Source organism: Balaenoptera acutorostrata, chromosome 17 (genome assembly GCF_949987535.1).
Source record: "Balaenoptera acutorostrata chromosome 17, mBalAcu1.1, whole genome shotgun sequence".
Classification (NCBI taxonomy): domain Eukaryota; kingdom Metazoa; phylum Chordata; class Mammalia; order Artiodactyla; family Balaenopteridae; genus Balaenoptera; species Balaenoptera acutorostrata.
In genome coordinates this window covers 33,186,019-33,200,398 of record NC_080080.1, presented here as the reverse complement: position 1 = coordinate 33,200,398, position 14,380 = coordinate 33,186,019, and the positions used below count along the sequence as shown (strand labels likewise).

Sequence of the window (14,380 nt, the reverse complement as noted above, 5' to 3'; positions counted from 1 at the left end):
TTTAAAGGTCTATATTTTAATATCTATAAAAATATTGTAATATAAATGGGTTGGCATGAGCAATAAATAGGTTTAATATAAAAAAGGGTAAGTTGGCATGAATATATTGGAGATAATTGCCAAGGGAATGTAAATTAGGTTATAATTTAACTGAAGAGAAAGATGTGACTTGACAGATGGTAGTTTCTTTTATCAGCCTGCTTGAAGGCTTGAGGAGATGGGGTGTGGGATGTGAGGGTAGGGATGAGGAAGGGAACTAATAATGGGAAAGGCAAAGTTTAATGGAAAATGAAAGACAATAAATAGAAGTATTGCATTAATTATTTACATGATGCAGCTGATGGGAAGAACCTAGTCATAGATTATAAGGTCATGCAGAGTGTGAAGGAAGTTGATAGACCAATTCAAATTAAGGGATGAGAATCAGAAGGAATCTCTAAAAGGAAGATTACAGATTAAAAATGACTATATCACAGGTTAAGACTGGGCTCATAGGGAAATAAGTTGAAGAAGCATTGCCAAAAAAGAAAATTAGCCAAAGAGGAGATGCAGCTAGAAACGAAAAAGGGAAGTTTTAAAAGGGAGAACATTGGGAAGAAAAAAGAATTAAACAAGAGTTGAGAGTGGTGTGTTGAGAGAGAGAGAGAGAGTCATTTCATGACTAAATATTTCAGATTATAAGTTTTGGAGAACAAACCAATGTCAGCCACCTTACAAATTTTCTAATGAGTAAAATTGAAAAAATAATAAGTCCTACCACAAACAGCTGTGTTGATTGAGTAACATAATTATAATGCATGCAAAGCTCTCAACACAATTCCTGGCATGTACAGAGTATTACTATCATTGTTAAGAACTTAATTGTGCCAGAACATTAGTATCAAGTTCTAGAATGCAAGATTTTAACTGTGTATTTTTAAAAGCGTTGTTACATTTCATTTGCTATGCCTTGATCAAATAAAATTTTAGTCTAAAAACATTATTGAAGAAAAATTAAAAGCTAGATCAAAATCTGATCAGTGGTTATCTGAGCTGGCAGAGAGAGGACTGACAGCAAAGCTACACCAGGGAACGTTTTAGGGTGACAGAAATACTCTGTAGCTTGATTGCAGCAAGGCTGCATGACTATATGTATTTATCAAATGTCATAGACCTTTGTACCTAAGTAGTGTGAATATTAATTTTTGTAAATTATGCCTTAATAAATCTGACTTTAAAAATTATTGAAAATATACAAAGTTAAAATGAATTTTAATATATTACTCAAACAGTACTAAATATATGCTAATAGAAAAACTTACTTAATCTAACACAACTCAAGCAATTAAGAGCCAAGTCCCACCCCAAAACAGAGCATGGTAGTGGATAGGGTTGACCTACAGCTTCAGAGAGAAGAGATGACTACAGTGGATGAGCTGGGAAACCAAGAAAGGACTAAAGCTTTGAGTCTAAAGCAGTGGTCAGTTAACCAAGAAAGATCAAGAACAAGCAAGGCAATTAACAAAGAAATAGATTCTGGATACTTTAGACATTTACTGATAACTAAAGGAAGAGCAGACATGAGAAGTAACTTTAACTTGTTCGGGACAAGCTGAGTTTTAGGTGCTGATGGGGGATTTTAGGTGCATTTAGGAGATAACCAGAAATGTGAATCTTAGGGTTACAGGAAAGGTGAAGGTAGGAACCCTCATCATTGAAGTGACAGTTGAAGCTGTGGATTTAGACAGAATCACTCAGGGATAGAATAAAACTTTAGGAAATGCATGTATTTGTAAGATGGACTGAGAAAGATGAGCCAACACAATGTCTGGTAAAGAGTGAACTAAGGAGTGGCATTAAAGTGCAGGGCCAAACTGTTGAAGGAGAGAATGTCAAGGATAGTGTCGTAATTATATCAAATGCTGCAGTGAGGGCCAGTAGAATGGTTCTGAGGAATGATCACTGGGTTTGGCAAATATGACATTTGGGGGAACCTTTGAGACATAAGTTTCATAATATCAGACTTAACTACAGTACTCAATGATAACGTTTTTCTTTGAGTAAAGTCACCATGAAATAAGAAGGAACCAGCAGTAACCAGATAACATATTGCACTTGACTCAGTATTGGAGATACAGTAAGAGGCTCTCTACATTTGGGTATTCTAACTTTATAGCGCAAATATATAAGGCTCACTTATACAGGCACAAATGCTCACATCATGTAAAAATCCATTGTTTTTATACTAGATACGGTGGGCCCCACTTACCAAACTTGGAATGGTGATGAATAATTGATGACTTGGAAGTTAATTCCACATACTATAGATTTTACTCTTGGGAGACCCAGTGTAAGAACTAGCTCAGACAAGGGGATTGGGAGGGTTTGGGCTTGGAGTAGTTGCAAAACTAGGACTCAGTGATCAAAACCAATTTGAACTTTGCATTTCCTCAATCACAGATTTCAGAAATGCTGTCAACATTTTGGATAATTTTAAGTCACTGTAGTATAAATTATTTTAATCCATAACTGAGTTTCCCACCCTTTGTAAATACTCTTTTTAATTCTAGTTTATAAATTGAAAAATTCAGATACGGATCAGTTAAATAACTTACTCCAGTCATTTAAAGCTGGAATTTAAACTGAAGGAATCAGATTTGGTGCCAGAATCCATGCCCTTAACCTCAGGAAATGGGCACTTTATCTGTGACAAGGTGGAGAATGCAAGAGGGGACACTTTATGGCGAACAACATGAAAGAACAATACTAGAGGTCTAGGAAGAGGAGAGCAGGAAGAGAGGAATTCAGAAAGGGAACACTAATGTCAGTGGTGACCAACTCAATCCAATTTGCAGTTTTACTTAAGGATCCTCAGTGCAACTGATATTACCATGTGGGTATTTGGAAAGTTGAATGAAATTCATTTCAGTCTCTTAACTTAGGTTAGTCTCTCCTGATGCCTCTTCATCTGATCCTCATCCTTCTTTCTCTGAGTGATCTCATCTAAATTTTATTCCTCTTTCTTCTCAGTATTGAACAGGAAAGCTTTGTAAAATGTCCCTATTCTTGAAATATTTAGGATGCACTTCTTTGAATTCTGAGGGAGTGCTATACTATGTAACATTAGTTGCTCTGTATAGTCATTCCTGTACCACTGGCCAATAGTAATCAATATTAGCATCCTTGGAGAAAGAAATACAGCTTGATGTCCAAGCACAAGTACTACTTGAAAGCCATATATCTAAATACTTCATTGAAGGGCATATATAGATTTATTATTAATTGCCACACTAATATACATAAGAAAAATTATATGGGTCTCTTTTCCAGCATAGGTCTTATCCCAGTTTTTATATGATGGATATTTTTATTTTTTCATGATTTTTACATTAACTGTCAGTATTTCTAAGTATATTTAAATTTCTGTTTGTTTCTAAACAAACAAATGTAAAGATGCATTTAAATTTCTTTATTATGCTCCTTTCGTATCTTCTGTGCAATCTTTTGATGTGTGTAAAGAGTGGATGTAGTTGAAATATATCTTAAGGATATGTTAATTAGGCCCCAGATGTGGGACACAGTGGTCTGTGATAATTGTGTCATACCAAAACACAATAGGAGACAAGTCATACGCATGGTAATAATATGTGCTACACTGTGGATTATCTCTTCCTTAATGTAGATTTTAGCTATCAGGGAAAAGTCAGAACATTCCAAAGTGCTGAACACATATGAGAAATAGTTTATTAACCTGATGAATCTGACTCATGTTTTTATCTTTTATCAATGGTTATTGCATTTTTTCTTAAAAGCAATTTTAATGATAATCATTGCATTCCTTCTCTGAGGGGCTTTCATTTTAAAATTTAGTTTATCCTCTGAACTAAAGGTTATTTTAAAGATATAGGAATTGTGACTAACAAGTTTAAAATAATTAAGTTATTAGAAGGTTGCTAAACATTTTCTCCTAAAGATGCCACTGTACACCCTGCGACAAATGTATCAATATGTAGGTGAAACAGTTACACTTTAGCTAGTCTAAAAGATGCTTCTAGATTAGATCACCTTTATGATTTTTTTCTTGGGCAAAGTTCCTGGTTTAATGAGCTTTTCAATTTTCTCTTTCTCTTTCCCTCCCTTCCTCTTTCTTTGCCTTTCTCCTTCCCTCCCTTCTTCCTTCATCCCATTCCTCTCCCTGCCTCTGTACACACACACACACACACATGCACACACACACACACACACACATGCATACACACATTCTATAAAGGAAATTTTAATGAATGCAATACCAGGACAAATAGAGCAAGAATTTCTAGTACACTTTACATTATCTATATTGATGAAGTAGGTATTACAATATGAAAGAACAAACAAGCATCATTTGCCTTCAGAATTAACTAACCAGAGAGTTGTAGAGCAGAAGGAATCATAATGAGTATCTGGTCCAAAATTATTCATTTTACAGATGATGAACTTTATGCTCAGAAGGGTGAAATGAAGTGCTTGCAGTTATAGGGCTCATGAAATTAAGACTCAAACCAAAGTCTTGACTCTCACCTTCTAAACCAGTGCTGTTTTTAAGATTTTCTTCAATCCTATGTATCATAAATATACTCATTACCCTAAATCTGGGCAATTCCAAAGCCCTATCAACTCTGTGATGATTACCTCCTCTGCACTCTCCATGGACAAAACCCTGATCTTCCACCGTGATCCCAAGTACATCCTGATTTTACATGTTGAAACCTAAAATGGTGCTAAAATCCAAGTCTTCTGAATAATAAAATCTCAGTAAGTCTGTTCACTGAATGTAGATGTCAAAAGTAGACATACTCTGTTTCCTGAGATCACTAGATCACTCCTTATAACTTATGTCCTAAAGTAGTTTGCATATTAGTTTCTTTTGACTATAGTGAAAGGAGTCTGAAATTTATCTATAACATCTACTTTGAAGTATTATTTAATGAATATGGCAGAGAGTTAATAGAGAAACAGAATACAGATACACAGGTAACCTAAGTATCTAAAACAGATCATAAAGGTTTAGAACATAATTCAAAAGACTATAGCCCATAACTATGAACCTCACAGTAGGACAACAGTTTATAAGTTTCCATAACTCTTATGTTTCATTTAATTCCACATTTTACTTAGGCAACTATGAAGTTCAGTTTTCCTGCATTCCTAGGAGCAAATAAGTCAACACATTATAAGAAAAATAAATTATATTTTCTTTCATTCCAAATGTGTTATTTCCTAGTGACAACAGTAGAAAAATCCTCAAAACTGATTGATTTGGAAATAATTATTCCTCAAAATTGTGTATCTTAGTTGCACAGTTAAGACTAAGTTTATTTACACTTTAAAAGAAAATGCTTCTATTTGCCCTAGTAGTAATACAAAATAATCTGGTGCATAATTTTTAATTTTTTCACGATATTTATTTCCATACTTTTTCTCAATTTAATGTGTTCCAATATTTGTTATTCCCTTCATTACATCTCTTTTAACAAATAATTTAGCTAACAAAAGTGTACTTTTTATGTGGTTCTAGTATATGATAAAGTTTTTGTCTAAAAATATGAGAAAATTCATTACAGGCAAGTGACTGTGAAGAAATCATTTTAAAGTAACTTCTTTAATATTTGTTGCATAGTTTCTTAAGTCCTACACTTGAAAAAACTAATACGGAAAATTTAAAAACATGTCAGATCATTTTTTGTATTAACATTCATAAAAATTGGAAAGATCTGCGCTTTATTGCGTTTGGAAGTATTTCTTACTGTGTACCACTTTTAATCAGTACACCCACAGCTTTTATTTAACAAATATATGTCCCTAAGATAAATTAAATAATGAATAGTTGCATATTTGCATCTTAAAAATTATTTAACATTTATTTCCAAAGCATTCTATCAGATCATGACAAAAATATAAGGTTTTCAAACTGAATAATTTGTCCTTGTTCACATAAGCATCATATTCTGTGTGTTTCTAAAATATTTTTTCTGTATAATGTATAATCATTGTGGATACTTTATAAACTATATATTAACCCAAATAAAAAACCAAAAGCACTTATACTAACTTCTAATAACCAGTGATAACTGATAACTACTCTGCTGTGTAAATCTTAAATCTTTTTCACTCCATGTCTTTGTCTTTTTTGTCAATTTTGTGCATATATGTTTTTATGAATATATATGGTTTTTTAAACTACAAACTATAGTACCATATTCACCGTTTAGTGTTTTATAATTACTAATTGCAGTATCTTTATTTTATATAATTTATATATGTGAATGCACATGCACACTGTTCTCATCGTTTTTTGTGAGTGTATAATATTCTGTAGATACACCATAAATGCAGTTAACTAATCCCTTATTTTGGACATTTGGAGTTTCTTTTCCCTGGCCTTTGCAATTATCAAACAATGGTGTAACGAATATGTATGTACATCTTTGCACATTGATTTATTTATTTAGGAAAGATCCTGGGAAGTGAAATTTCAGGGTCAAAAATATGACCATTGTAAAGCCTTTTAATACACAGTACCAAATATGTTTTATTTTTAAGTAATTTGCTTTTAATATTTGTACATCAGGTACTTTGGAAAGCGTTCATATAAATGACCGTTAATTTTTTTGTCAACAGCTATTTTATTACTGTCACTCTGAAAAGTGTTTTTGCAGTTATTAGACTCTTGAAAGAGCAGGTAAAATAAAACCAAAGACAGTATTTTCTTTTTGAATTGCACTGCCTTTGAAAATAAAATTATAACAAAGTATTACATATTCTTATCTCGATGCATTTTAACAATTTCTATTCTTATTCCTTTGACTTTTGAAAGATATCAGTAAATTGTTTCATACTCTACCCTACTGAATCTAGAAAATAAACACACAAATAGCCATGCTTTTTCTTGTGTAATTGTTACTTCAAAGTGAGAAAACAGCTGCATACACTGATTATACCTTTTTTTATTATACTTAATTTGGTACATGCCTAACTGGTGACTGTAGCATTTAAAGAGTACATGAATTTGGCCTTTTAAACTTTGTCCATTTGGAATATGTTATTTCTGTCACTGTCATCATTATTGTCCATAATCATCTTTTGTTTTGTTGTGCCTCTTCCAGATTGTTTGTATTTTTTTAGAAGAAAAGTTTGTAAACTAGGATTCAATAGGATAGTTATCAAAAATAACTTTTTTCCTTTCTTTGATGATTTGGCAAAATATAGTTAATTTTATAAATAGATTTCTAATAGGTAAGTAATATACTTCTCTAGCTTCAATCAGAAAAAAGCCTCAGATAATATTTTGATTTATGTTCAGACTACATTTATGATACCTCTGTATGTATTTTGTGCAAATACATTTTATTTACATTGTCATCAATTATTTAGATAGTTTCGACAAGGAATAGTTTTTGTTGGAAATCTTTCGCTATTAATAAAAATTTGATTAAGACATTGCACAAATGTCTTTCATTCTTAAACTTAACTGGAAAGCAAATTTAACATGTACCTTTAAAAGGATAAAATTTAAAAAAATAAAAAAAATTAAAAAAAAAGGATAAAATTTAGAAGAAATCCAGTTATAAAATGTAAATTTTTGATGACCACTCCAGAAATTCCTGATGTATTATTTTGTTAAGAATATGAACAATGTAATTTGTTTTCTAATCTCAGATTATTTAAAGGCACATCTTAAGTGTTGTGAAGACATATAATAATCAAAGAAAAAAGGAATCACAGATGCGATTATTTTCATCAGAAACCTTCATGAAACAGATAGCCACTTAGTGAAATGAAACTTTTTAATCTCAGTTAAAGGAAGACTTTTTTAAACCTGAAGCCAAATATTTATATATCGATAGAAGAAAAGGATAGGGTGGGGGAAAGAGAAAAATCATTAAATTAGCCACAAAAATTTAGGATACTAACCAAGGCAGTTTCTGGATTTAGATAAGATTAATAGTCTTAAACTTCCCTGATGTTGTAATCATAGGTTCTCTAATTTGTTTTCTGAATTTTGGTGTTCTTTCTTTGAGCTTTGCTGTTGGACTTGAGATTTTTCCCTCTTAAGATCCCCAGATTTGAGCATTTTGCTTAAGGTCACAAGGTGGGTCCCTGAGTCAGCAGTCCTACAATATTCTGATCACTGTTTAGCTTCATTATGAATTGCATTATTGCCAGACCGATGTCCCTATTTCAAAGAAGTGTGGTGTGTGAAGCTGCTTTGGGACCCCAAGAGTGTGTGTGTGTGTGTGTTTGGAAAAGCAAACTTAAAACTATTGTTTGAAGTGCGCTACAGAAATCACTGAAGGTGTACTGATGATCTTCGTGGTGTAAATGTAGAAACCTAAGCAACCACTGTCTTACTGTTGGTTAATATGGCCATTTTCAATTGCATCTCTGATTACAAAATCTACCTATAACTTAACTTTTTTTTTTTTACTTGATTGCCATACCAACACAATAAATATGACCTTTTAACTTTTTGGACACATTAAGTAGGCTTTCTTAAGTTCAAAATAACCACAATTAGTTTATTGGTTTAAAAACAAGTAAACCTCTTAAATGGCTTATGTTATTAAGATATTAATGAAATAAGAAATCATATTTTCTTAGTTTACTTGATTAATAATTTACCTTATACCAAAAAGAATTTGAGACAATTTGAATATTACACATTATTATCTAATAATCAGGAAGAATTTAATGTAGTGTCATAGGAGGTCGATGTCCAGGAAATAGTCTCAATATTAGAAATGTATATATGTATGTATGTATGTACGTGTATATGTCTATATGTATATGTATATATATATTTATATATGTATATGTAAAATGTGTTTAAACTTTGTCTATTGGTGCTATTTATGTTTAAAATACTGTTTTGCTACTATAATATCAAAATTAAACTTTTTAAAAGAAACTTCCCAAACACTTAATTTAGCTAATATTTTTTTCAGCACACATAATTTTTTGAAGCTGGGATGGCTTTTTTGTTCCCTTGCCCTTGGAGAAAATAAATATATTTATCTGAGAATATCTCTTGCGGTACAAACAATTCCAATATTGTATTTTAATAGAGTAATAGACATTTATACTTGACCATATTTCACACTTATATCATGGAAGCACTCACTTGATTTTGTGTATCATTCAATTGGTATTAACATTATATTTCTATTCCCCATTTTATAATTTGGCACAGAATCAATTAATCAAATCATTATTAAAATTTGACTCAAACTGTTTAGTTGATTTAAATTTGCTCTTTTACTTAGATATCATATAATCTAAACTCTTTATACATTCTTTTAGTCAAGATTTTCTTAATCCTTTTTGAACTTTTTCTTCCCTTTGTATCTTGTTTTAATTATCAATTTTTACTTAAATTTTTTTTACTAACGATTATCAAATATACAGTGAGGTTTTTCTCAGGATGAGTGTTAAAATACCTATTTTTGAATGGGCACACTTTTGTCTATATGTCTTTACTGCAGTTTTAAAGTTCTGATCTTAAGCCTGGGGTATGTGTGTGTATGTTTACATTCTTACCTAGACCCAGTGTTTGTGGATTTTCATGACAACATTTTATTGTAGAAACCCACTGAACCTACTAAGCTATGATTGTTTTTCCCAGTTTGTAGGTTTGTAGCATACAACTGAGATTTTGTTTTTCCATTATGCCTATTAATGAGAAATGGAATTTCTCTATAAAATCTCTTTAATAAAAATCATAAATATAATTTTAAAGCACTTTTTCATGTTTGCTAAGATTTGCTTACTGAATTTAGTTCTTATTCTAACCAAAGTTCTTAAAGACCCTCTTGATATCTATAGTTGATGTGTTTTGAGGAAGCACCTGTTATAGACAGCATTAATCTCATCTTGTAATAGGCTTACTATCTCAGCTTCTCGCCTACATACATTCGTTTTTTCCCCTAAAATGATTTCAGTAATACTTTGTGCCTTTACAGGCATGGTATGTTTTCAGGAGTATTATTCCAAGTGCCTCTTTCTTGATCCTAGTTCTAGAAAATTCAAGTTCAAAAATCTTGATAACTGCATCCACACGTATGTTGGAGCAACCTGCTTTAATACATGGGACGATTTTATGATAATTCTAAATGCAATTGTAAAATTGTATTTGAAACCAATGAGACTTACAGCCTCTTTCCAGTAAATAATTCGAACCTTGATGAATTCATTACAAGCCAAAATTCTTATAATATTACTATTGTCATATTTATGTGCTGTCAAATATATTCTCCTGGACATATATGTACCAGAAGGTGTTTTCTATCTAATGAAAATTTGTTGTCTTCTATTTACATTTGTTTACATTTTGTTCAGATTTAAATTATTTTACATATTTAATAATCATGCTTTTATTCACCAAATTGCATACTTAAATAAATCTAAAAAATAACATTTAATTTGTACATACTACCTTGAATGAAAGTAATATATCAGCCTAGCATTTCTTCTTTTATGCATCCTGTAAGTTGGGCTCAGAAATAAGAACTGAACATTAATTTTATGGGTTTTTTTCTACTCGATAGGTGCTATGGATATAGAGGAGAGAAATCGCCAAATGAAAATTAACAAATACAAACAGGTAGCCGGATCAGATCCCAGACTGGAACAAGATTACCAATCAAAGGCAAGACATTTTTCTTTTTAAAAGTTGTAAAATAATCAGTTAATCATATGAAACTGTTAGATTCTCAAACTGCTGGATGCAGATTAGTCAGACACAAACATATAATGCAATGGCCCCATGATATTATTAAATGCTAAAATTTATGACGTGTTTGTATACCAACTTTTAGGTATAGACTTGCCTTAATATTTAGAAAAATCATTATATAATATAGGAGATTAAGGAAATGAAACTCATAAATGATCTGAAGAACAAAGCTTTTAGAATTTTTCATTTTATAAAACCTATAAAGGCCCTAACACCCTCAAAAATGTTTAGGAAGAACTTCTATTATCATCTTATGGTTTTCCTACATATAGAATTTTTTTATTTTATAGCATTTTAATTCAATCTGATTTATTAATAAGTTATTGGAACAAAATACATACTCATGAGGTGTTGTAAAGAATTCAAAATGTTTTTTAGTGAGAATCTTTTTGAACCACTTTTTGGTAATAAATTGAGGTGTGAAGTCTACCAATGTAGGAAAAAAAAGTATTATTTCATTGTTCTTGCCCTTCATTGCCTTTATATTTTCAAAACATTTTTAAGCTCATTGTATTATTCATTCAAAGACTTTGCTCTGATGTACCTATTTAAGATTTAACAAAAGAATGAAAATAGCAAAACTTATTCCTAACATTTCGTTATTATGTGGTCTAATCATTGCAGTCATGTAATATTTGTGGTCTGTTATCTGTGTATTAGAGAAAAGCAATTTGGATTTTTATACAGTTAGGTCTATTTTAAACCTTACCTTCAGTTTCTCTCAATTATAGCCCATTCTTCAGTAGAGATAAGACTTATGAAGTAAAGCACAACTGGCTATGCTGGATGTGCGTATGTGGTAGGTAGCATAGGTTTCAGTTTCTCCATTATACAACCTAGAGGAGGCAGATATTCTCAGCATCACCTTCCAAGCCACCAATCTCTTCCCCAGAGTACATGAATATTGACTGATGTGGTGAATACAGGATTGTTCTGCTGTCCTGGAAATGGCACAGGCCTAATGCCAAGAGAAAGGTAAATTTAAGACAAACAAAAAATAGCCTTGCCTTTACTTAGCAGGTTTTAACTTATAGAAATTTTATTCTAAAATGAAAATATGAATAGCTTCAAATAGGTTCAGTGAATTTCATAGAAAACAGATTTGCAGTGATAGAATATTTCAGATACATCTCTAACCTTTTGAGCTTGGTATCAGAAATGATATCTGTGCCTTTCCAGGTACTTTTTAAAATATTTCTGCCTAGGGCTAAATAGGAAGAAAGACCTGATCTTTTGTGGCATCTGCTATGCTCTAATCTCTCATTTATTCATATTATATAATCCAAAGACCAAGGCATGAAGTCCTGATAAAATAGGATATTAAAGCTTCCATAAACATAAGATAACACATATTTGTTTTGTTTGTTTATATCCCACTATACTTCAGGAAGGAATGTAGATGATTCTTAAAAATACATAAAATACTCTCAATAATATCGTCAATGAAGAAATGAGTATCAAGGGAAAATGAGGTCAAGAAAAAACAAGGTAACGCCAGAAGTAAAGCTTGTGAACAAAATGCATAGTGTGAGATCCTATACACCTGCTACATGTGGGGCTTATATTTTGACTGTGAGCTTCCTCACAAGCAGCAAAGGCAGAAAAGGAAACTGGGTCACTCATATGATTTACATTGTTCATACAATAAAAACAAGTTCCTTAGAAGCAATGCCAATGATTCGTGTTATGGATACCTGACAGAAATTCATTACAAGGGGATGGACCAAAGGAATACTAAAGAATGCCTGAGGCTTCAAAGTTTTATAACTTTGGTACCAATTATTTTAAGTTAGAAAAAATTTAAGTCTTGGCAAAGGACTTATGCTAAGCAATATAATTTCCTAGGTATTCTTTAAGGCAGTGGTTTTCAAAGTGTAGACCCAGACCAATAACCTCAACATCACCCAACGACTTTTGGAAATGCAATTCTCTGACCCCTTCCAGACCTACTTAATCAAAACTCTAGGGGTGATGTTCCTGGTTTTAAAAAGCCTCCCAGGTGATTGTGATGTGGACTACAGTTTGAGAACCACTGCTCTAAGGTGGGCTGCATGTAAAATTTACTTCCAGGTAACTGAATGAGTTGACTTCCTCTTTTTAGGGTTTTAGCCAGAAGCCAGTGATGGATGATGTCATTTAAAAATGAAGACTTTCTTCTGAGAATAAGTGATCTGATGCCTTTACAAGGCCTCTCCTAGTATCTAACAAATCCTATCTGTTGAATGTCAAGTACATAGAATTCTGTTTACTATTGCTGGAGTTGTGCACTCAGCCTAACCAAAAATGCAATCAAGTCATTAAGGTACAACTTTTGAAAAGGATCCAAAGCACGACTCTATTTTGTTCCACTACAAATTTTCTGATGTGGAACTATCTTTGCTGGGTCATCTATCTGCCTATCATCCCTACCTTGATCTAACTCTCTCATGGATCAAAGAGAAAATTACAGAGGATTTTTTTTTGGTCAAGCACATGTATAGATTTAGTTATTATTCATTTCCATACTAACAATTATTTAGATTAAAATTTTCAACTGCACCCCCTCTCTTTTTAACTAGGGATATTCACCTTATATTTGCATTCTTTTCTTCCTTGTTTTAGAACAAGTTCCAATTAAATACTTGCTATTGAGCTATGCACTTTAATACATTAACTCTAATTCGTGAAAAACTCATTTAATTGGTAAGGGAACTAAGCCATAGAAAGGTTAAGTAATCTACCCAAGTTCACATTAAATCATGGAAAATATTATTTGTAGCTAATCTGGTTTTCAATTTTGAGATAACTGAGATTAAATCCAAAGCCTATGGAGCATATGCTATACTTATGAGCTATATTCCTGAAATTCTAGTGAAGCTATTAAGAAGCTTTCATGGAATATAATTGTTAGCGAAGTTTTTTTTTAAACTACACATTCCCCATTTTAAATGGCATTGCTTCCCTGAATTTTTCAAGCATTCTGCACTGACAGTTGTAAACAATTCTTACTAATTTATAAAATATCTCCTTAGTAATTCACTTTGAAAGTACCTGCAGAGCAATGCCTATTAAGTTACTGTCTTTCTAAACATTTTAAGTATATGAGGAAATTTGTAAGCAGACAGCCTATATTTAATAAAAGCATCAAAACCACATGCAGACATGATTCCTATTTAATCAGTGGATGATTTCTTAGGACTTTCCCCCTCAAAACAGAATTTAACTATGTAGCCAATGCACCCTTTCATGCCTATTGCATTGTCTTTATCCCAGTTTACATGTGATTCATCTATTCTACTATCAACGTAATTTAAGGATCAACTTAAAACCAATGTTCTCTGCTCTTCATTGGTTCAGAAAAACATGATTTGTTTATTACATTTAACAATGTGAATTATAATTCAGCATAGACCAGCTACCCTTCCATGATTTACGTAATTACAATAATTAGCAATAATTGATAAACAATGTAGGTATATCTGAAAATTAATATGGAGAAATTGATAATATTTATATAAGTATATGATGTTTGCTTTTTAAATTAGCCATATTTAATGTTTTTAAATGAACTTGGAGGATATTTTTTAAAAGGGTAGTCCATCAGATTTCAACAGAGAAGCTACACAGTTTATTGATACCGTGTTTATTTGG

At 31.8% G+C, this 14,380-nt stretch overlaps 1 protein-coding gene across 14 annotated transcripts in view; it reads left to right on the top strand.

Annotated features, from left to right (window-relative positions):
• The window catches only part of RIMS2 (regulating synaptic membrane exocytosis 2), a 605,377-nt gene that overhangs the window by 434,590 nt on the left and 156,407 nt on the right, over nt 1-14,380 (top strand). For 7 of the 14 annotated variants that reach the window (XM_057531989.1, XM_057531987.1, XM_057532000.1 and 4 more), the window contains one exon: nt 10,563-10,663. The exons of the other annotated variants lie outside the window; for them this stretch is intronic. In XM_057531989.1, coding sequence (XP_057387972.1) covers nt 10,563-10,663 — 101 coding nt within the window. The remainder of the gene's footprint in view (nt 1-10,562; nt 10,664-14,380) is intronic. 14 annotated transcript variants of the gene reach the window in all.